Below are 22,668 nucleotides of genomic sequence, written 5' to 3'. Positions count from 1 at the left end.
TGTCTGTTACAAAACACCTACCATTCGATTTTTAGACTGATCATTTCTTTGCGAGTGGGCAAACATAAAATGAAGGAAATAAGCATTTGATCCCCTGCTGATTTTGAATAAGACAGTCACATCACACTATACAGCGGTGTCCAATCAACACTGCATCTATGTCCATTGCACCCTCTGTTTTCTTTTGTATCCAGTGACTATAAACCTGACGGGTTGTAACCCATGCTCACTATGCAACTTATATGAATGGTGTTCAGATACAGCACTTCTTCCATGCTCATCAACATGAGCCATGTGGCAGCTCTCCATTGGATAGCATCTAGTGCATGTTTAACCCATTGGTTTACCTACAGCTGAAAATGTGCTTTTTTTTCCTAGAAAATTTGTACAAATAAAATGCACACCTTCACATGTGACAACTATTGACATACCCTTTCTGCAGCTCCGGCCATCATAAAGCTCTGATCCAGCAGGGCATGTGCAAGTATATTTAGGTGAGCGATCGTTTATCTGTGGAGCAGGTAGACACAAATACTCACAGCCTCCATTTTCTAGTCTCTCGTCACACCAATTTTTTCCTGTTGGTCAGAGTGATTTTGGTTAGTTTCGAAGGAAGGAGGCAAAGGACTTAACACTGTTGCAGTCATTCAGGTCCGAAACTGATGAATGCACCTGGGGGGAGGGGGTGGACACGTAAGGCATTACCTGTAGGCTGTATGAGTTCATGGTACACCATGATGTCTTGAGCATCATTCAAGTTGTTGACCAAGGTTTCAATCTCTTGTCCGGTAAACTTGTTTGCACCATAGATTGCTTCATTTTCACCATCAACCCAGTACACACGATCCTACAGAATAGCAAAATACAGCACAAGTAGTATGTTAAAAAGGACACACTTTATATAGCACCAGTTTGCTCAGCACTTTACAAGATTAAAGGGAGACAATACAGTAACAACCTGGTAACCTGGCCATTTACCAACCTAAAGACAGTCAATATGTATGACCATAACTAAGTTTTCAGATCAATGCCTGTGTCAAGTACACCTTGGATCAGTCCAGAACTACACAGAAGGAGCTTGTCAATCATATCAAGGCAATTAAGACCAGTGTCAAAACAAACCATTGGTAACAATACGCCACCATGAATTGAAATCCTGCAGCACCTGCAAGGTCCCCCTCAGGAAGGCATATGTACAGGCCCGTCTGACATTTGCCAATGAACATCCAAGTCTTATCTGAATCATTTAGGAAAAAGTGCTGTGGTCAGAGAAGACCAAAAATGGAGCTCTTTGGGAGTTGCATTAATGCCAATGTTTGAAGGAAGAAAAAATGCTGACTATTGACTCGAAGAACACCATCCCTACAGTCAAGCACAGAGGTGGAAACATTATGCTTTGGGGCTTTTACTCTACACAGGCCAACTTTACTGCATTAAGGGGCCAATGTATTGTAAAATTTTGGACGAGAACCTTCTTTCCCTCAGCCAGAACACTGAAGAGGAGTCTTGGATGGGACTTCCAGCATGACAATGACCCAAAATACTGCCAAGGCAACAAAGAGGTAGCTCAAGAAGAAGCACATTAAGGTCCTCGAGTAGTCTAGCTAGCCTCCAGACCTTAATCCTATAGAAAATTTATGGAGGGAGTTTAAACTCGGAGTTGCGAACATCAGTCAAGAAATCTTAAGGACTTCGAAAAGAGCTCTAAAGAATGGACCAAAATCCCTCCTGAGATGTGCAAACCTAGTAACTACAAGAAATGTCTGCTTGCCAACAAGGGTTTCTTCAAGTACAAAGTCATGTTTTACTTGGGGATCAAATACTTACAAATGTTTTACACAGAACTGCAACTAAATGTATATATCATGTGTTTTTCCTGGATTTTTGGTTGATATTCTGTAGATCATTTAAAATACACCTATGATAAAAATTATAGACCCTTCAAAACCGGGCCAGCCACTCTGTTCTACTGTGCAGAAGAACGTGCTCCTTGGTCCAGTGGTGTCCTGCTTTCACTGGCTGTCTTCTCTTCCTGGCGCCAGCATCTTCAGTGTGGGTACCTGGCCGTGACAGCTTGCGGCTCCACAGCCGGGTGCCCACTGCGCATGCGCGAGAAGCGCTGTGCTTTGTGAATAGCCACCTGTAGTCTTCTGGGACCTGTCACGTGTCCCATAAGACTACGAGGACGACAATGCCACGGAAGTGGGAACGGGTACCTGTCAAATTAGGGTACCAGACCCCCTCCCCCCCCGCTCCTCAAAAGGTCCGCAGCCTCTGGTCATCTCCTGTACCACGTCCGCAGTCCATTAGTTCAGAAGATTTTTCTCATTTTCACTCTACTATATTTTTCGCTCCATAAGACGCACCTAGATTTTAGAAATTTTGTAGATTCCCATACTGTGCTCTACAATATGGACTTAGTCATAGACCATAGGTATGCAGGCTACTAACCAAAAACTTGCTAGGACCACCCCTAAAGCATATGTGCAAACTCCTAATCCAGTGCACTGCATTAGAGACTTAGTATACAATAAGTAGTGATCAAGGCAGGAGTCCTGAACCCAGAGAAGAAATGTATTAGCATGTCAAAATTCCTGTTACCTTTACAATTATACAGTACACAGGAATCTGACCATGGGATATACTTATGTTGCCAAACACCCCCCCCCCCCTCCCTTTTTATTGCATAACAGAACTGCCAACAGCCCAAAAAGAAAAAAGTTGAGAAACCCAAAGACACCAAGATGACACCTTGAAGCACTTTGTAGCTGAAGTCCACACCAGCCAAAGCCTGAACTTTCACCTGGTAGAAAACAGTGGGCCGGGAGGCAGCCTTGAAAACACACTACTTTATGATGAAAATCCCAAGAGACACCAACAGTCCTGTTGGAATGGGATCTCCAAGTAGGGGATCCTCACCCAAAAGGTGTATGCACTGGGAAGGAGTTGCCTAATCCACTCGATGGAGCAGAAAGCAGGAAGGCCTCTACAAGGGCCCAAGTAGAAAAGACTCAGGAAATGCCTAGCAACAGCTTCTTTGCAAGACTGAGTACTGACCACATCCAGGCAAAATTAAGGGGCATTTTCTTGTCAGTTTGCAGCAGGTCAAAAAAAGGAAAGTAAAAATAAAAGTGGGGAAAACAAACAAACAAACACAAACCACCTTACAAAAGAAGGTTTTGCCCTCAAATCACTTTGTACTTGTGCAAAAGAAAAAGGCTCTTTACGTCTGAGCTTGTTTGCGTTGACCTTCTTTGAACAGATTTAATTGGCCATGAGGAAGGCAACCAGGCAAAATAAGGTCTTACAACAGTCTCCAATCTGTTCAAGGGGGAGGGGTCTCCAATACAGAGCACCTGGCTGAGATCCCATGGTAACTCACAGGTGAGAACAAGGGTGCTCAAATTAGGGATTATATAAGCAACTCTCCAAAGAAACGTTTGATTTAGAGATTAAGGCAAGAGGTCTCTTGAAGAGAAGGCAGAGACTTGTGTTAGTGGTACTAAGTGGTACTATGGGGCAGACTCTGGTCCAAAGCAGACTAAAAAGCCAAAATACAAGTATTCTCTGGGACTCTGTCTGCGTATCAGGTATTGTCTTGCAGGTCATGGGAACAAGCAAGAAATGCCCCTATCCTTCAGAAGGGCCTTGGAACAGCAAGTCTAGCCTTGGCATCTGCCAAATAGACTAATCAGAAGTCTGATTAGGTCTGTACCAATTTAGTACGAGTCACCATAACCCTTTCTCCATTTTGTACAGCAGTCTAGGAAGAAATGGCTCTTCACTGAAGGGAGAGCATAAACCAGCTTGAATAGAGTTCATGGAAGAACTAGAGTATCTACTACGAAAGCTAAAAGATTACTAGTCTTTGCTACACATTTGTTCAGCTTGCTGAATCTGGAGGACAAGATATCCACGTCTGGTTTTCCCCAACCCTTGACAGATCTTGAAAAGATCCCTGGGTGCAGAGACCACTTCCTCAGGTCTAAGTGTGATGGCTTGCCAATTGTCCAGTCCAGGGATGTGACTGGCCAAGAGCTGGAATGTGGGGTTTTGCCCAGGACTGTAGACCATTGTTTATGGCAGCTTCTGGGGCTTCTATGGTTTGTGTAAGACACTGCCAGAACGTATCCTGTGTGACCTTATAGAAGGGAGATTTAGTGTTAAAGAGCCATCAGATCTCCATGTTCCAAAAAAATTGATGGGACATTTTGGCTTCCCAGTTGAGGATGCTTGAAGAGGTCTGGAGAGAAAAAAAACTGTCAAAGGGAACCGCTTTAAAAGGAAAGGATACGATCAAGCTGCAAACCCTCATGCAGACATGGGCTGAGGACTGCAGTATTGATTCAATGGTCCTCATGTGAGACCTTAGGGAAGAAACATTCTCCTGGGGACAGAAAATTCTGGCTCGGGCAGTGTTCAGGATTAGATCCAAGTACTCCAGACAGTGTGAGGGCTGGAGGGCAGACTTTGTAAGGTTGTTTATCCAGCTAAAGATTTGAAGGAACTAAATCATCCTATGAATGTTGACAGCCAAGGTGCTGGCTGCAGAGTCCTCAGCAAGTGGCTGTCTAGGTAACCAGGCTCTTTTGCAAACCCATAGCATTGATTTCACAGAAGTGTGTCACCACTTTTGTGAACACTCTAGGGTGCAGAGGATAGCCCAAGTGCTGGTGCTACAAATTGGAAGCATTTATCCTCCACAGAAAAAATCTAGATAATGCTGATATGAGGAAGAGGGGATATGTAGATAGGGAGTCTACTCATGCCAGGAATCCCCCACATCTTAAAGAAGCAATGACAGATTCTGACTACATCCGGAATTTTGGTACATGCAATCTGTTTAGAAATTTCAAGTCCAGTATGGGGCAGATTAACCCATTCGATTTTGAAACTGTATTTTTCACTAGAAATCTTGAAAAGGTTGTTTTTTGGATGTAGGGCAGGACTGGTAAAGGCAGATATTGCCGTCATGCCCATTTGCCAGACTATTGCTAACTGGACAAAACAAATGAACAAACCAGGAAGACAAACCAGGAACCTGTCTGAGGACCCTGCACTTTTGCAACAGAGTCAGGCCATTTCATGTAGTTCACACCTTTCATACAGCTACAACATAAACCTAGTCTGTCCTTCACAATGCCTCAGTTGCCAGCAGAGAGAAAGAACGCCTCATACAGATCCTGCAACTTTCTGTAGCCCCAGCACCCCCTTCGCTGCTAGTCTGCTGAATGCTGAGACCAGGCACTGTCTCCAGCACGCCTCTGGTCCTCCTCCAGACAATACACTGCTTCCCAATTCTGCCCCCAGCTTCTACCTGGCAGCAGCACAAGGTAAGGGGGGTGCACTTATGTAAAGAAGGGCGGGGAACTCTAGACATCTGATGTAGAGGGGTGGGGTGTTCTGGACAACTGCTTATGAGACTAATACACTTCTATATCAGAAAAAAAAAAAAAAAAAAACGTTTATTGGAGACTGCACTGGACTGGCAGAATGGAACCACCATGTTCTGTCTGAGCAGTCTAATAAAGCTTCTTGTGGATACCAGCAGTGTGAGACCTTTTTCAGACTTCAAAATCAGACATCTTCTACAGGAGTGAGTGGGCTCCATGCCAATCGGCACCTGCACTTCACAGCTCAAGTCTTAAACCCGTAATCATTGAATGGAGATGCAATAATTTCATATGATAAGTGGATACATTTATAGTTTTACAGATACAACTGGCCCTTGGGGGGCAACCATAATACTGATGCAGCCCACGATGAAAGTCTGCAACCCTGCTCCACAAAATATAATCTAAAAAAAAAAAAAAAAGCGTTAGATAGAAGTAAAACCAGATGGGTTCCAACCTCTGCTCTAGAAAGAGTAGGGAAGGTTAGATAACAAGTCTGTTTTTCTGCTATCCAGGGCTTCTTTAGCTTTTTCTGCATTGAGTAGGAAGCACATCATTGTTGTCAGGACAGGAAGGAATTGCCCAAACAGCACAATTTTTTTTTTTTTTTTTTTTTTTAAACCCGGTATAAAGTTGTGAATTTACTTACATTTTTAACAATGGCAAATCTCTTTGCATTAAAGAATTGTTTTATTTAGTAGGATAGCAGCCCTCAGTTTTGCCTGACTACTGAAGATTCTTACTGGCCATATCCTGAAACTTGGGTTTTTATGGCCATCTAGGACTTAGAGTCCCCCTGCGTTTGTGCCAGACAGGGGTTTTATTCCCCCGTTTCAAAAACAAAAAACCAAAAAAAAAAAAAAACCCCACACATTTTAAACTCTTCCCTACTCTATCCAAAATGGATAAAAGTTTTTTCTATACATATGCTATCTTAAGTGATGAATAAAACAGCCAAATCAACTACATGAAAGATTAAATACCTCAAAAATTGTAAGGGCAAGAGGATAAGCCAGAAATTCATGTGATTTCAAGATAATCCGGCGGTTCTGGCCATTTAGATCCACGCTGCAGAGCTGGTGCAGCTTCAAATCAAGCCAATAGAGACGGCTTTTCACCAAATCTACAGAAGTAAAGAAGAAGAAGATATGAGAGCCAAAAAGGAATATCATTTTACTATGCTATTGGTAAGAACAGTTTTTAATTCTCCAGGCACACACCAAAATCCAACTTTCAATTTTATATGACAGGACTATAGTATAATTTACAAAAAAGCAGTCCTACCAAGAGGTAAACACCACAGCAAACAATGGCAAGAGGCCCCATACTGAATCAACTAGAGGAGAGGCTTTCATACTGAGATGAGGCGGTTTCTCTTTTGTTTGCAAGGTTATGTGACACAGGGCAAGTATGCCCTGTACAGTTCTGGAGCCCCAACCATAATTTCTCAGACATACCGACTGCCTCTTAGGTGATCAGGATGAAATTTTTTTCCCTGCAGGAGCAAGTTGGATCATGCTTTGCTGGGTTTTTTTGCCTTCCTCTGATCAACTGTGGGTATAGGATTCTAATTTTTTTTTTCATGGTTGAACAGGATGGACATTTGTCTTTTCAGCCAGACTATGTATATAATTTACGATAGCACTTGTATACTTGTTGATAATGTGGAATAAAAAGGTTACACTGCCATGTATACACACACACACACACACACACACACACACAGTGTCAATTTGCCTACCAGGCACTTATACCCCCTTATTTACCAGGCCAATTTTCAGCTTTCAGCGCTGCCGCACTTTGACAATTGCGCGGTCATGCAACATTGTACCCATATGAAATTTTGATCATTTTTTTCTCACAAATAGAGCTTTCTTTTGGTGGTATTTAATCGCCGCTGGGCGCTTTACTTTTTGCGCTATAAATAAAAAAAAGTGCAAAAAATTTGAGAAAAAAAAAAGTGTTTCTATTATAAAATTTTTCAAACAGGTATTTTTTCTCCTTCACTGATGTACGTTGATGAGGCAGCACTGATGGGCACTGATAGGCGGCACTGATGGGCAGCACTAAAGGGCACTGATAGGCAGTACTAATGAGGTGGCACGGATAGGCGGCACTGAGACAGCACTAATGAGGTGTCACGGATAGGCGGCACTAATATGCAGCACTGATAGGTGACACTGATGATGGGTACTGATAGACGGCACTGACTGGCATCACTGCTGGGCACTGACTGGCGGCACTGACTGGGCGGGCACAGGTGGGTGGCACTTCTGGGCACAGGTGTGTGACACTGCAGAGTGGCACAGGTGGCTGCACTGCTGGGCACAGGTGGGTGGAGCTAGTGGGCGCACTGCTGGGCACAGGTGGGCGGAACTTGCGGGTGGCACTGCTGGGCATCGATCATCAGGGCACTGATGATCGGTGCCGATCCCCGCTCTGACAACTGCCGGTTCTCAGCAGTACTTTCCTCACGATCTGACAGCGTGAGGAAAGTGCAGCCGAGAACCGGCACTTTCATTTCCCTCTGATCAACGTGTCATTGGACACCGCTGATCACGTGGTAAAAGGCCTTTTACCACATCACGTGATCAGCTGTGTCCGTAGGACACAGCCATCACGGAGATCGCCTGGGGCGCGCAGGAGAGCGCGTTCTGGGAGGCAGTCCTATGACGTCCACTGAGAACTGGCCGGCCGCAGTGCAGCCGTCATTCAGCTATCTGCGGTCGGCAACTAGTTAAAAGGCCAGAAAATCCCAATAAAAAAAAAACAAATAAGGCTTAGACCAAGCAGCTTGTAGCATCTTATGGCCAAAACTGGCATCAGATAAGGAATGAACATCTAGCAGTTAGAACTTTGTGTTAACAGAAGCAAAAAAGGTGGCAGACTTGCAAATCTGAGAAAGCCAGTTGCTGAAAGGCCTATGAAGCACTAACATATCTAGTATATCTATTAGAGTGTCCTTGAACACGGAAGAAACCTATCCTTCATACAACATGCTCTAAGAACTTGTCTGATTCTATTGGCAAATGGTGAAGTGAGGTAGTAAGACCCTTGTTGGAACCAAGAATTCACATTCCTATAAGCAGCTGTAGCTGAGAAGTAACTAAGCTCGCTCCACAGCAAGAGAAAATTTCCCTGGAAGATTTTGAAGCCAGAGCAAGGAAGACAATCCTAAGGTGGAAGGTAGAGTCTATATTTGGGAGACCTTGTCCAACACCAAGAAATGCTCCTTACAGGATAGAGCTACTGGCCGACAGGGTCAGAATAAGGTCCTGCTCAAAATTAAAAAAAAAAAAAGGAAGATTGGAGGAAAAATGCTTCCAACTCCAGAGAGCTCTTTGCAGTTCAGACTTATAGGGGGGTTCAAGGAAAAAGTCTGTTTGCAACACAGCATTCTGGCAGTATGGTACAATGGTCAAAGTGAGGTGCTATACGCCCAGTTTCAAAGAAGGCCACCATGAGACCCAACAGCCACAAAGCTCCCTCTTGTTCAGATGTCAGGGCACTCTGAGCTCAAAGCACTGCAGCAGAAACATTCAACAAGACTGTGCCTAGCTTCAGACACAGATATTCAGTCCAGAGGTTCCTATTCTCTTAATCTAAAACTAGGGAGCTTTGTCCAAGTTACAATTTGCAGAAAACCTTTACAAAATAGCTTACCCAAAACAATTCCACTTGGGCGCTGGATATCAGTTGTAACCAGTGACTGACGGTCTATTCCATTCATTCCGGCCTTTTCAATTCTGGCAGCTTCTCCCCAGTCTGACCAGTAGATAAATCTGAAATTGAAAAGTCCAAGCAACAAGTCAGCCTGGATAAAAAGTAAAGCCACTACTGTGTCCTAGTGTTCACTATCCCTCCGTAATGGAAACCAAAATGCCTAAAGACTCTGTTCACACTTGACTGTGAGCTTCGAGCTGAAACATGCTTAAGTAAAATCCCATTATTTCTAATGGCCCCTGTTCACACTTGAGCGTCCCGTTGCCTGTAAAAATGCCTGCAGCTCAAAAATGTACTTTCACTACTTTTTACACAGACCAGGTGTTTTCCATTCACGTCTATGGGGACAAAATGCTCAGAACAGTGGAAAGAAGCTTTTTTTCAACTCAAAAACCGCACCTACAAAATAAAAAAAAAAAAAAAAAAAAAAAAAAAAAAGGGAGGAAAGGAAACAAACCACACAACTCAAACACCTGGCCAAACACACACTCAGCTCAGTGTGAATGTAGGGTAAGACTACACATGAACTGCAAAAAACACATAAAATGTACATGCCTAATCAAACTTACAATCTAAGAGTTAGAGCAGCAGGTAAGTGTGGGTAATGGGACAGGATTACCCAAGAAATACCCTGGGAGGGGTTATGTGAGGTTTCTTTGAGCATATCTAAAAGCAATTAGGAGACTATACTTTTCCCAGACTATTGCAGATTAAGGACTCTCTCCAGCTTGGGACTTTTCATTAAAGGGACCCACAGACCAGAGATAGCAGTGAACCAATTAGACAATTCTAATCCAGACTGCAGAAACCTTACCTGTCTTGAATGTTACTACAATCCAATGAGGCAAAGGGGTTTATTTACTAAAGCTGGAGTGTCCAAAATCAGACTCCCTTCTGCATAGAAACCAATCTGCTTCCAGGTTTCATTGCCAAAGCTTCATTGAACAAGCTGAGGTTAGAAGCTGATTGGTTTCTATGCAGAAGGGAGTCTGGGGTTTATTTACTAAAGCTGTCCACAATGCCCCTTTAGAGCATAACCATGCGATTTGTCTTGTTTGTTTTTTTTTCCCCTTTGTAAACAAAAGCAAAAGGACATATGCCTTGCCAAGCCTTATTTATTCATTAAATTACAAAAAGGACAAAAATTACCCAGATATAGGATCAATAGCTATGGATGATGGATCATTCAACTGTGTGCTGAATAAGACCCTCCTTTTAGACCCACTGAAATTTGACACGGAGATGGTCTTCAAACCAACATCTGCCCAATAAATATTCTTGTAGATCCAGTCAACAGCAATGGCTGTAGGAGTGTGCAGGCCTTCTACAACCTTCATATGGTGTCCTATTCTGTCACGAATATCCATCGATGCTCTGGAAGAAAGAAAAGCATTTTAACGGTTAATAGCTTATACATCATGAAGTAAACCGGTCAACCAAAATATTTCATTAAACGCCATTCTTTATTTCCCTCCTTCCCTACTTATCTGCCCCCAAAATGCATTCTACCCCTTTCTAAATACAGGCCATGCTTAGAAATTGAGGGGGGCAAAAATACGACAAAATTCAGGGGGCAAAAATACGACAAAATTCAGTATTTCAGCCCAAACTATGATCCCACTAATTCACAGGTGCTTAACCATTAGCCGCCCGGCGGCTTCAAAAGTGCTTCGGCATTCCGGGTGCTCCCGCACATGCGCAGTTTGCGTTAATGCAGAGCCGCGCGATCTGTCACCGGCCGTGTACCTCGGACACGGCCGATGACAGATCTGAGTACCGGCCCCCGTTGCTGGTACCATGTGACCTGCTGTGACCAATCACAGCAGGTCACATGACAGTTGTATACAATGGATGGCTTCATTCATGCCATCCATTGTATACTAGTGCCTAGCAGTGAATGGTCACAGCTAATCACATGCACATGTCATGTGATTAGCTGTGACCAAATCACAGCTAAGCACAAAAAAAAAAAAAAACAAAAAAAAAAAAAAACACAACTTCAAAAAACTCACCATGCCTCTTATGAAGTACGTCGGACTGTCTACTCTGTAAAAAGGGGTCATTTGGGGATATCTGTACTATTCTGACATTCTTGGACCTCAAGAAATTAGATTGGCTGTCAGTACTTCAGGATTGACCAATATTCAGATCTATACCATAGTTTGCAAAGTTAAGTTAGCAAAAAAAAAAAAAAAAAAACCCCAGCGGTGATTAAATACCACCAAAAGAAAGTTCTAGTTGTGTGAAGAAAATGATAAAATTTTAGTTTGGGTACAATGTTGTATGACCGCGCAATTGTCATTCAAAGTGTGTGAGCGCTGAAACGTGAAAAATGGCCTGTGCAGGAAGGTGTAAAATTGCACGGTATTGAATTGGTTAATGATCACATAAGGTGGCTTTCACACTAATCCATTTTTGCTTTAAGTAGAACAGGTGGCCATATATTCCTATGGAACTATTCACACTGATCCTTTGCGGGTCTGGTGTGTTTTTCAAAGTCCTGCTTGCTGCATTTTTTGTGCAGTAAGGGGGAGGGGGAATGCATAAACACAGACAATGCATTGCAAACACAGAAACGCATATGCGTTTTTTGCAGCAGATCAGTGTGAAAGTAGCTAAAAAAAAAAACACAAAAAACTACAAACATGTTGTGAGGAACTTGTTTATACAGGATTTGTTAAAACATGAAAAAACCTGCTGCATTGCCTCAAAAAAGGCTGATGGCTACACTATGGACATTTTAAGAGCCAAGACTGCCAATACAAAGTTCTGAAGCCTGACAAAAAGGTCATTTTGGTATATTGTACAGGCAATATTTAAATACAGAAAAAAAAGTGTAACATTTACGGCTTTTCAACACTTTGCAAGGTTATTGCAAACAAAGCCTGCTACTAAAATCCATGCTTAAAGACTCAAAAAAAGGACAAGCAGTAAAGTCAAAAGCTCAGGAAAGGTTCAAGGAAAGGGTATTTGTTGCAGAGCCAGTAGAAATCACAGGGTAAGGGCCTTAGGTTTCCATAGGATACATGCCAAGATAATACTGTAGAAAGGAGATTACAGACAGTGAATTATAGAAATGTCATACACAAGAATGCATGTGGTAAGACAACCTTTGTTTACATGAAAATGCAGGAGGCCCAGAAAGCTGAAATGGGTGCAGGAAGACAAGTGGCTGGTATAAAAATAATGTGGCCAAACAAACAGCAAATTTCTGGTGTAATTCCCATCACACGTCTGATGTAATATAGGGGTCACACCTGTGCACATGTTGCTGCAGCTGTCCTCACCTAGCACAATAACTCACATGGGATAATCATCAGCACTATCACTTATCACAAGGATTTACTTAATTCAGGAATTCAGCTTCCTGCATCACTGCCTTCAGCCTACTCACTGAGTAGCAAGCTGACCCTGGAAAGGCAGGAATGGTAAACCGAGTGATCAACCTCCAGGAGGCATTTGTAAATGGCTAGACAGTTTAAGTGCATATATACCGTTTTAGTCACAATCTGGAATGGTTTCCAAAAGCTACAAAGTAAAAATTAAGCACTTTCCCTCTGGAAGATTTACCCCCCTTAATGACCAGGCAATTTTTTGCCATTCGGCACTGCTATTTCAACTAGTAATTGCGTGGTCATGCAATGCTGTACTCAACAAAATTTATGTCTTTCCCCACAGAAAAATAGAGCTCTCTTTAGGTGGTATTTGATCACCAATTTTCTTTTTTGTGATAAACAGAAAACATATTTTTTTTTCTTTGCGGGGGGGGGGGTTGTTTTTGCTTGTGTGGGTAAGTAGCAGTTCTGGGCAAAGCGACATAATCTTTCCAGATGTGCGTGCCCCGCTGCCCCCTATGCCGTCCATGGAGAGACGGATCACTGCACTACATTATACACACACACACTTGACGCTGATCGCCCCCTATTAACCCTTTGATCACCCAGCACCATTAGTATAGTGTCAGTTATAGAATTTCACTGTATGACTGCCCCTACTGACATCAGATAGTGTCAGGGTCAGTTAGCTTCCCTCCCAGTCAGAGTTCGCTAGCTAGCATTGGATTGCCCACACACTGTTGCACTTGTGCTTTAGGTCACTTCCATTACTAGTATAGTGTCTGTGACCAATATATTGATCTGTGAAAATAGAACTATACTAGTGTCCTTTTGTAAAGTGTCCCCAAAAACGCAGTGTTGGCAGATCAATCCCATTAGCTGCCAGCACTAGAGTTTAGCCCTACCGCTGTTTTTCAGACAATTTGTACCAATCGATTGTGGGCCAAAAGACACACACCACACACACACACACACACCTCCTGCCAGACTATTTGCATGGAAACCCATCATGGCTTCCAAATTTAGAACTTTTTTGGGCCTAGCCCTCAACATGGGTATTACAAAGACTGAATTGGTTCACAGACCAGATTCATATGCTTGTGTTCTCTGCTGTTACATATATGTTAAACATGGACAAGCAATGTACTGGTACATTGCTGGACTTTGAGTGGCTATACTGGGATGATGCCTAAAGCTACAGGCATCCTGGTATCATTTTCAGCTGGTGATTGGCTTTCATGGAAAAACAATCCTAGCCGCTAATTAGCTGCTGGATCGCATTTATAAGCAGTGGGAAGGGACCTGCCACCCCTCCCAAGTCCTGTCCTACAGGAACGAACACACACACACACACACACACACACACACACACGTTCAAAGTAATTTTCTAGCAACAAAATAATTTTTTTTTAAAGATTTTTCATTAAAGTAATGCAATGTTACTATGGTAACATACGATACTGTTCTATTTTCATCTTCACACTTTGCATGGCATGAGCAATGAAGATTATTGCTCTGCAATGCAAAGCTTTCTTTGAACTGTCACGAATATGTCAAGTTCATAACAGTTCAATATAATAGTGATCTGATTGGATCCAGCTGGTCACATGGTACAGGGTGCTAGGATAGGCCCCATGTGAGAACTGTGGACCAATCAACTCTCCAGGAACAGGAGCAAAGCTTTTCTGAATCAGATTGATTCATACAGTGCCTCCCGTGTTGGCAAAAAGGACCAGCGACGTACTGGTACGTTGCTGGTCCTGTAGCTGCCGCCTGTCTGCAGTACATTGCAGGTGGGTGGCCCGAAGGTGGTTAAAGCAGAACGGTGGCCAAACACTTCCAGAAAGCGCTTTTGTTTAAAAAACTAGTTTGTGGCATTTCAACAAGATCTGACAGGTTTCTACAAGCACCATTTAAGTTCAGTCTAAAAAAGCCAAACTAGAGATCTTCATGATGGAGCTGGCAGTAGCTTTAAGAAAGCATTTAGCAGCTGCTAAAAGACAACTAAGGCCTGGAAATAAAAAAGTGGCTTTAAAAAAAAAAAAAAAAAAAAAAAAAAAAAAAAAAGCTTGCGCCACGTTTCAGTTCTGTTGCTCTTCAGATCAGCATTTAAATTTCCAAGATGAAAATGCTTGGCTGCATAAAATTCAATTAAGCAAGTAAGACATTTTTAGCCAACCATTTTGACAGATGAATTCGGTCTAGATAAAATGGTCCTCAAAATAAAAAGCTGACTATATAGGATAGAATTGCAAGTTGAAACATCAAGGTTTTCCAAAAGAACCATTTACTTATATTGCCTTTTAACGATTGATCTTCAGGAGGTTTTATTGCTTACTGCAGAACAATGCAAGAAGAATTTGCACAGTCAATGCAGAGTACAAGGTTCATGACAGTTATTGGAACTGAGATCATGCCCCATGCCTCCTATTTTTCAGAAAAGATAGGCATTTCCATATAGCATCTTTCCCCATTTGAAGAGAATCTCTAACCTGCAGATTACCAAAATTTTGAAGCCCTTGATAAACCTATATTATCCTTCAGATGAAAACACATGGAGGGTAAAAATCTGTCCTTACACTGTAGTTTAAGATAGCATACCAGTATGTGCCACTTTAGTGGAATGCAAAAAATGCTAGACCTAAGACACTGGTTAACAAAGTAACATTTTGGAAACTAGTAGATCACTTTACATGACAAGTTTAACAGCAATTACATAATTCAGAAACCATAACACATGCTTTCACCAATGGTAAAGGAAATCCCTTGAGTGGTAGTGGGCTTTATTAGGTCATGGTCTATATTAATCAATTGAAAGTTATTTATGCAATAAGCAGTCTTGTGATAACATTTAAAGCAGATCTAAACAGTCCTTGGAAAATGCAAATGCTTTAGTGATTTTATAATAGTTAGAAATCTCGCTTTAGCGATTGAAGGCGCAGTCCTTTAGGCTTGTATCTTAACCCCTTCCTGACCAAAAAGGTAAAAAAACACCTTAACGCCCAGACCCAATTGCAACTGGTGTTAAACTGTATAATTTTATATATTTACTGCTATTACCATAACCCAACAGTGATGGCAAGCCTTTTAGAGACAGAGTGCCCAAACTGCAACCCAAAACCCACTTTTAATCGCAAAGTGCCAACACTGCAATTAAACCTGAATACGGAGGTGGGAAAAAAAAAAAAAAAACCAACCCCACACACAGCCAGTTCTTCTCAGGTATTTCCCAAAACATATTCAAGCTATAGTTATATAATGGATATGGGCTTAAAGTGCACACTCTCAGGTTTAATTTTAGGGTATACACATCCAAATTGGAGGAATGGTTTAGGAATTACAGCTCTTAAGAGTAGTCATCCCCCCTTTTTCAAGGGACCAAAAGTAATTGGACAGTTGAATCAAAAGCGATTTCATGGCCAGGTGTGGGCTACTCCATTATTTCTTTATCAGTTAAGCAGGTAAAAGGTCTGGAGTGGATTCTAAGTGTGGTATTTGCATTTTAAATTTATTGCTGTAAACCTACATCATACATTAAAAGGAGCTGTCCATGCAAGTGAAACAGGCCATTGTAAGGCTTCAAAAACAAAACAAATCAATCAGAGGTGGATTAGGCAACATTAGGAGTGGCCAAATCAACAGTTTGGTACATTCTGAGGAAAGAACGCACTGATGAGCTCAGCAAAAGGCATGGACGTCCACAGAAGACAACAGTGGTTGATGATCGCAGGATGCTCACTATGGTAAAGATAAACCCATTCAGAACATCCAGACAAGTGAAGGGCACTCTCCAGGAGGTGGGCGTATCATTGTCAAAGTGTAAAATCAAGAGAAGAAGACTTCACAAGAGCAAATACAGAGGGTTCACCACAAGGTGCAAACCATTCATAAGCCCGAATAGAAGAGCCAGATTAGACTTTGCCAAAAACATCTAAAAAATCCCGACCAGTTCTGGAAAAGCATTCTTTGGATGGATGAAACCAAGATTGGAACAGCGCATGATCCAAAGCACACGTCATCTGTAAAACATGGTGAAGGCAGTGCGATGGCATGGGCATACATGGCTTCCAGTGGCACTGGGTCATTGGTGTTTGATGTGACAGAAGCCGCCGGATGAATTCTGCAGTGTTTACAGATATACGGTCAGCCCAGATTCAGCAAAGTTGATTGGACAGCACTTCACAGTACAGATTGGACAATGATCCAAAACACTGCAAAAGCAACCCAGGAGCTTTTGAAGGAAAAGTGGAATATTCTGCAATGGCCAAGTCAATCACCTGATCTCAACCCAAATGAGCATGCATTTCACTTGCTGAAGGCAACACTAAAAGGCAGAAAGACCCACAAACAACTGAAGACAGCTGCAGTTAGAGCCTGGCAAAGCATCAGAAAGGAGGAAACAGTCTTTGGTAATGTCCATGGGTCCCAGACTTCAGGCAGTCATTGCCAGTAAAGGATTCTCAAAATATTACAAATCAACATTTTGATTATTTTAATTGTCCAATTACTTTTGGTCCCTTGGGGGAGGGGTATGGCTACTTTTAAGAGCTGTAATTCTTAAACCCTTCCTCCAATTTGGATGTACATACCCTCAAATTAAACCTGAGTGCGAACTTTAAGCCATTATATAACTATAGCTTGAATATGTTTTGGTAGATATTTGAAAAAAACACAAAAAAAAAAACACAAAAAAAAAAACAAAAAAAAAAACAAAAAACAAAAAAAAAAACAAAACACAAATTGTGCCCATGTCCAAATATATATATGGACGCGTGTATCCTTGGCAGCACACTAACCGACGGTGTGAAAGCTCGGAAGAGTCGTGGCTCGTGAGGTCATCACCTGGCCATACTCCTTTCCAAGCATGCACTTTGGAGCCCATGTGCGCTGTTATCTGATGCTGCTGGGGCAACTTGGCTTGCATGCTGAAAGGGCTGCAGCACGCATGCCATAAATTCACCACCACTGACCTAACATGTCAAAGAACCACCAAAAATAAGTTTCTGGAGGATTGCACAACCACATCTGTAGGTTATTTGCTGTTTGAGCACCATTGTTTTTGTGCCCTACTACAGCTACATATTTTTTGCCTATCTAAAAAACATACTGTGGAAAAAAAAAAAAAAAAAAAAAAAAACTGGGACAGGCTGACTGACTACTGTGTTAGCCTCTGATTGGCCATCAGTGATCAGGTAACCGGCAAAAATCGGGAGTCCTGGGTCCCGATAATTGGCGAGGAGCATGGTCCCTCTGCTAGGAGCGAATTCGCAGTACAAACACATATGCAGCGCCCATGTTTAAAGCCTACTTCCTGGATGCCACATGTGTTACTGTGACATGGGGTAAAGGAAAACTAAAAAGGATATCCAGCTGAAGTGTACATCTACTTTAAGTTGTAAAATGGCTAGTTTGAACGGTTTTACTTACATATTACTACTAACTAGAAACTGCAGTCTGAAAACTGGAGTAATACATACAAGTGATTCAACCTCTAATTGTGTTGGGGTGAAATACATCTAGGTTTAATATTAGACAACAGTGAATACTTTAAAGCCTTTGTGTAAAAAGTGGTCAATGCACTCCACAAGTTGACCATTGTTCTTTCTGGGGAAACATTAACTGTACAGTACAATGTATGGAAAGCGTATGGAGAACATATTGCATCTGACAAGCAGATTTTAAGTTTACTTGAAGCTACTATTTAGACTGAATAGCCATACCGAAATATTGCCTTTTGATTTATGTCAGCCCAGAACAGATTTTGTCCTTGAATATCAGCATCCAGGGCCACTGTATTTCGCAACTGCTCCACCAACTGAATATATTCCTTTCTTTCAAGTCCAACCTTCCGGATATCTCTGCGGTTTGTAAATATGAGACTTGGTTCCCTACCTGTAACAGGAGAGAATATAAAAATCTATTCAAACAACATTTCAGTCAATTTTCACTATTCTACATACAGAATAAAAACCAGCATTGTTAAAGCTGAGCTCCAGGTATAGTTTTTGCATGGCTACATTTGCCCTGCTTGAACCAGTGCAAGTAAGATAATTCCATATCTGGCTGATCCCCTTGGTAGGGGAGAACAGTGTCCACCACTACAACAGTGATTCTTGAAGTTTTCCAGATCCTGTGCCAAGTGGCTGCTCTGCTGCTTAGTCACCACACGGGGTTGCCAGCTCATGGCCTTACATTCATTGAGAGAATTGCAAAGTGTTCTGAATGGTGCCCATAATGAACTTATCCCCAGGACGACAGCAAAGATCACTGCAGCAATGGCTACTACTAAGATTTTCCATTTCCACAGGAAATGCTATGTATGGACTATGCATAAATACGAAGCTGTACAAATTCTCTAATCTGCTCATAACCTGTTAACCAAAGTTCTAGACCAAGAGCTAAAAAAAAAAAAACAAACAAAAAAAAAAAACCCTCGCTAGCTGTAGGGATCAGAAAATGAATACCTCTGAATCTCCCTGTGCTTAGCTAACAGACTGTGGCCCCAAAGAGAAGGAAAGGTTGGGAACCTGTGGGGATTGGGAAGGGGGGGGGGGTGAGTCACTTCTGGGCAGCTGTGGGAATCTCTGGTGGCTTTACAGCTATCCACATCAATTTTGCTTTTAGTACCCCTTTAAAGTCAAAACAAGGCCAGGGGCAGGTCAATCGTTTTGGCATACCCCATTCATAGACTTATACAAGCAGAGTAGAGTAGTATTGTGGCATTTTTCTTGTAAGCTCTCCTTTGGTAGAGCTTGCAATCTTTTGGTGGAAGGGAAGTCCGCCCCCCCCAAAGTGACTGTACAAGTTACAGAATCATTGCGGATTTTAGACAGACTAATCTGCCTACAGTTCATGCAGAATGAAACAGTCTGGTTTCTTTAGGAAATTCTGATTTCCATGATGATCATCGCACATTTTAGCACATTTCTAAGGGTTCACTGAGCTGCAAGTAGTGTGAACCTAACATTCACAATGGCAATCGTAATCACAGGAAGAATATGCTGCAAGTTCCAATAAGCAAGCCACTATATAGAATCTGGTGACTAGCTTAAACGGAAAGCACAGCAAATCTGTTTTGATGTAATCACAAGACTTCAAACCTTACCTATTGCCTTGCACACTCCAGTATATAGGTCCATCTGGTACCCTTTGCTGCATTCGCACTTATAGCCTCCCTTCAGATTGACACATATTTGACTGCAGATTCCTGGATTTTGGCACTCATTAATATCTACAAACAAGAAGAACATTTGCATTGCAAGATGTGCATCAGTAGCCGATGTGTTCCAATAAAGTTGCCCATTTTCAGGTGGCCAGAATGGAATGAATAACAAAAATTGTGCCAATAATAAACTAGTCCATATCTATACACCAAAAAAAAAAAAAAAAAAAAAAAAAGCAAAGCTTTAGGGCCTGTGTCAATGGCATCAGTTGGAGGCTTCAGCATGGAAGTGAATCCAATTAGTTGACTGCCTGACTTGCTTCAAGCAGATTTTCCATAGACTTGCAAGGGAATGTAAAACGTTCTTGAAGGAAACAAAAAGTCTGCTTAGCATGGGCCTGTAGTGATGGGGTTTTTTGTTCACATTAAGACAAGTTTGTTTTCTGATACAAGTCAAGGGAATGTAAAGCCAGCTTGAAACAGGTCAAATAAGAGGTTTATTGCAAGTCAAAAAGCACCCGTCAATAAAATTTAAGCATCTCAAACCAAGCTCATTGACACAGGCTCCAAGGCAACCATGTTGTAACAAAGCAAATACCTTCCATGCACACCTACTTTGGTTTTGGAATAGGCATTTTCTAGGAAATTTTTTTTTTTTTTTTTTTTTAAACACCAAATACACCCAAAAACCCATACGACTTTATACAAAAACTTCACACTTACCACCACATATCTTTCTGTCAATCAGTTCAAAGCCAGCTGGACATTCACATTCATAGCCAATAACCAGATTTCGGCAGTAGTGTGAGCAACCTCCATTATTGATCAAACATTCATCTACACCTATTTAAAAAAAAAAAAAAAAAATATTTGTATGTATGAAGGGGCAAGACCTTTGAGAACCCATTTCCCCTCTAAGAGGATTTAACAGCAAGACCAAATTAAACCACTAAACTGTTGCTCTACCATGTTCCCCGCCATAACTATAAAATGTCAAAAAGACAAGAAGTATAAAATGAGAACCACAGGATAGGTATGTGAAAGTATTGGTTCAGAGATGCACCTATGGCACCCACATCCAAAGAATGCTGTCCAAAATCTCACCAGGGGTTCAGTGACTTTATCCAAAAATCTATAGAAAATTGTTTCAGAAAGGACTGCAGTGGGGGCTAAACAATGCTGCATAGGGATCAGTGTTATATCTGGGTCACAGTTAAATTGGAATAGCCTGACTAAAATACAAGCTACTTACCACAATCCTTTGCAGGTTCATCGCTGCCATCTTTGCAATCAATCTCCTGGTTGCAAACCTTGTTTAAACTGATGCACTCACCAGATCTGCACTTGAATTTGCCAGGTCCTGAACACTGAATGACTGAAGTCAGCCAGTATAGGGGAAATGAGGAAGAGCCATCAGATAGGCATTTTTTCTGCATAGACAGAACACCAGAAATAAAGCCACTTTATCATGTACCCACCATTTTTGCAGCGGATTTCATCAGTGCCATCAAGGCAGTCTCTTACACCATCACATTGTCGAGTGCCATGTATACAGTTCCCATCTTCACATTTGAATTGGTCAGGCTGACATGTACGGGATGCTGTGGAGGAAAAAAAAACAAAAAAAAAAAAAAAACACACAACACACCATTATGTAATACTGCAGGTTTACAGGTCATATCATTGGGTGACTGGTGTACATTTTTTTGCATCAAATAGCAAGTGCACATTGATTTTTGTCTTGACTGCGATAGGACAAAATTAACCTTTCCATTTCTATGAACAAAAAGGTCAAAATTGTATGCAGGTCAAACCCAAACAACGTTTATGGTTTTTTTTTTTTTTAAAAAGTGTAGCATTGCACTTGTATGTAGTGCAGAAATTCTAGCTGTATAGTTTTTTAAAATAATCTAGCTATAACAATGGAAGGTGTACCTGACAGAGCTGGGAGTATTATGGGTTTTCTGAACAGTACTGCAGAAGCAGAATACCTTCATGACTAGATTAATTAATTAAAATTTACCCCAAAAATAGTACTTCGCTGCCCCCTAGAGACTGAAAAACAAACCCTCCTGAGCATCAAACCCAATGTGTAAATGAATACATGTGAAATGAAGTCAATAGTAAGTGAGAAAAATTGGCTAAGCCACTAAATGCAAGCTATACGTGAAACACATCAAAAATAAAACAATGAAGCAGTAAACAAGGAATCCCTGAAGAAGTCACGTGACATATGCACCGAGGAGTTCATCTTTTGAGCACCTATCCATCGGAGTGAGGATGTAAAAGACTGTTCCTGAAAAGACCTGTGGAAGCAGAGGATCTGGTGGGATTAATATTGAGCGCATGTTGATCTATATCTTCTAGGGGGGTCAGCTATTAAAAAGGTGAGCATATATGCCTGAAGGTGGAGGATCAGGATTGATTTGCACACCTGTTGAAGTTACTGGTGCATTACTTTAAATGTTGGAAGACAGACAAATCACTTTTGGACTGCATTGTGCACGTCATTATTGCCATTATTCAACATTTATTTTTGTATATTTAGTATAGCTGCGGAGGCTCAGCTTATTTTACAAGTTTTTGTTGGTTTTCACACTTTATGCTTCAGTTTAGTTAGGTGTTTTTACACTATTCATCAGCTCAGGGTGTTTGCTAGTTTTTTATTTTTGGATATAGGTTTTACATATTTGGATTTAGGCGCTCTGCCATTTCAAAAATTTGGAGACGGCTGATCAAACCCAATGTGTAAACAAATAGCTCTGTGAAAAAAGCCAGTTTACTGCTGTTCAAACTTTAGGGGGGGGGGGGGCCGGATTGTGGCCAGTGGGAGTAAATACCCTAGGCTTGGTGGTCAGTGCAAGCAACAGTGCCCCATTGTCGGTGTCAGTGGGAACAATGCCCCATGGGCTGGATAAAAGCAAGCCAAGCGCCACATCTGGCCCACGGGCAGCACTCTTGGGATGTGGGAGCACATTTAGGTGCTTGCCGCAGCTTATCATTCATTTGTGTCAGCGCAAGAAAAGTAAATATATATATATATATATATAAAATA

At 41.7% G+C, this 22,668-nt stretch overlaps 1 protein-coding gene across 2 annotated transcripts in view; it reads right to left on the bottom strand.

Moving 5' to 3' along the window:
• The window catches only part of VLDLR (very low density lipoprotein receptor), an 81,253-nt gene that overhangs the window by 20,891 nt on the left and 37,694 nt on the right, over positions 1-22,668 (bottom strand). For both annotated transcript variants that reach the window (XM_089656693.1, XM_089656694.1), the window contains exons 6-15: positions 21,092-21,214; positions 20,866-20,988; positions 20,337-20,456; positions 19,557-19,682; positions 18,172-18,343; positions 10,266-10,490; positions 9,057-9,175; positions 6,377-6,516; positions 706-847; positions 432-578 (exon numbers count right to left, since the gene is read on the bottom strand). In XM_089656693.1, the coding sequence (XP_089512819.1) occupies positions 432-578; positions 706-847; positions 6,377-6,516; positions 9,057-9,175; positions 10,266-10,490; positions 18,172-18,343; positions 19,557-19,682; positions 20,337-20,456; positions 20,866-20,988; positions 21,092-21,214 (1,437 nt within the window). The remainder of the gene's footprint in view (positions 1-431; positions 579-705; positions 848-6,376; positions 6,517-9,056; positions 9,176-10,265; positions 10,491-18,171; positions 18,344-19,556; positions 19,683-20,336; positions 20,457-20,865; positions 20,989-21,091; positions 21,215-22,668) is intronic.

This window comes from Staurois parvus, unplaced genomic scaffold, assembly GCF_062004578.1.
Source record: "Staurois parvus isolate SC_StPar_1 unplaced genomic scaffold, SC_StPar_1.0 ptg000929l, whole genome shotgun sequence".
NCBI lineage: Eukaryota > Metazoa > Chordata > Amphibia > Anura > Ranidae > Staurois > Staurois parvus.
Note: the sequence above shows the minus strand (reverse complement) of the source record. Positions and strands in the feature narration are given on the sequence as shown.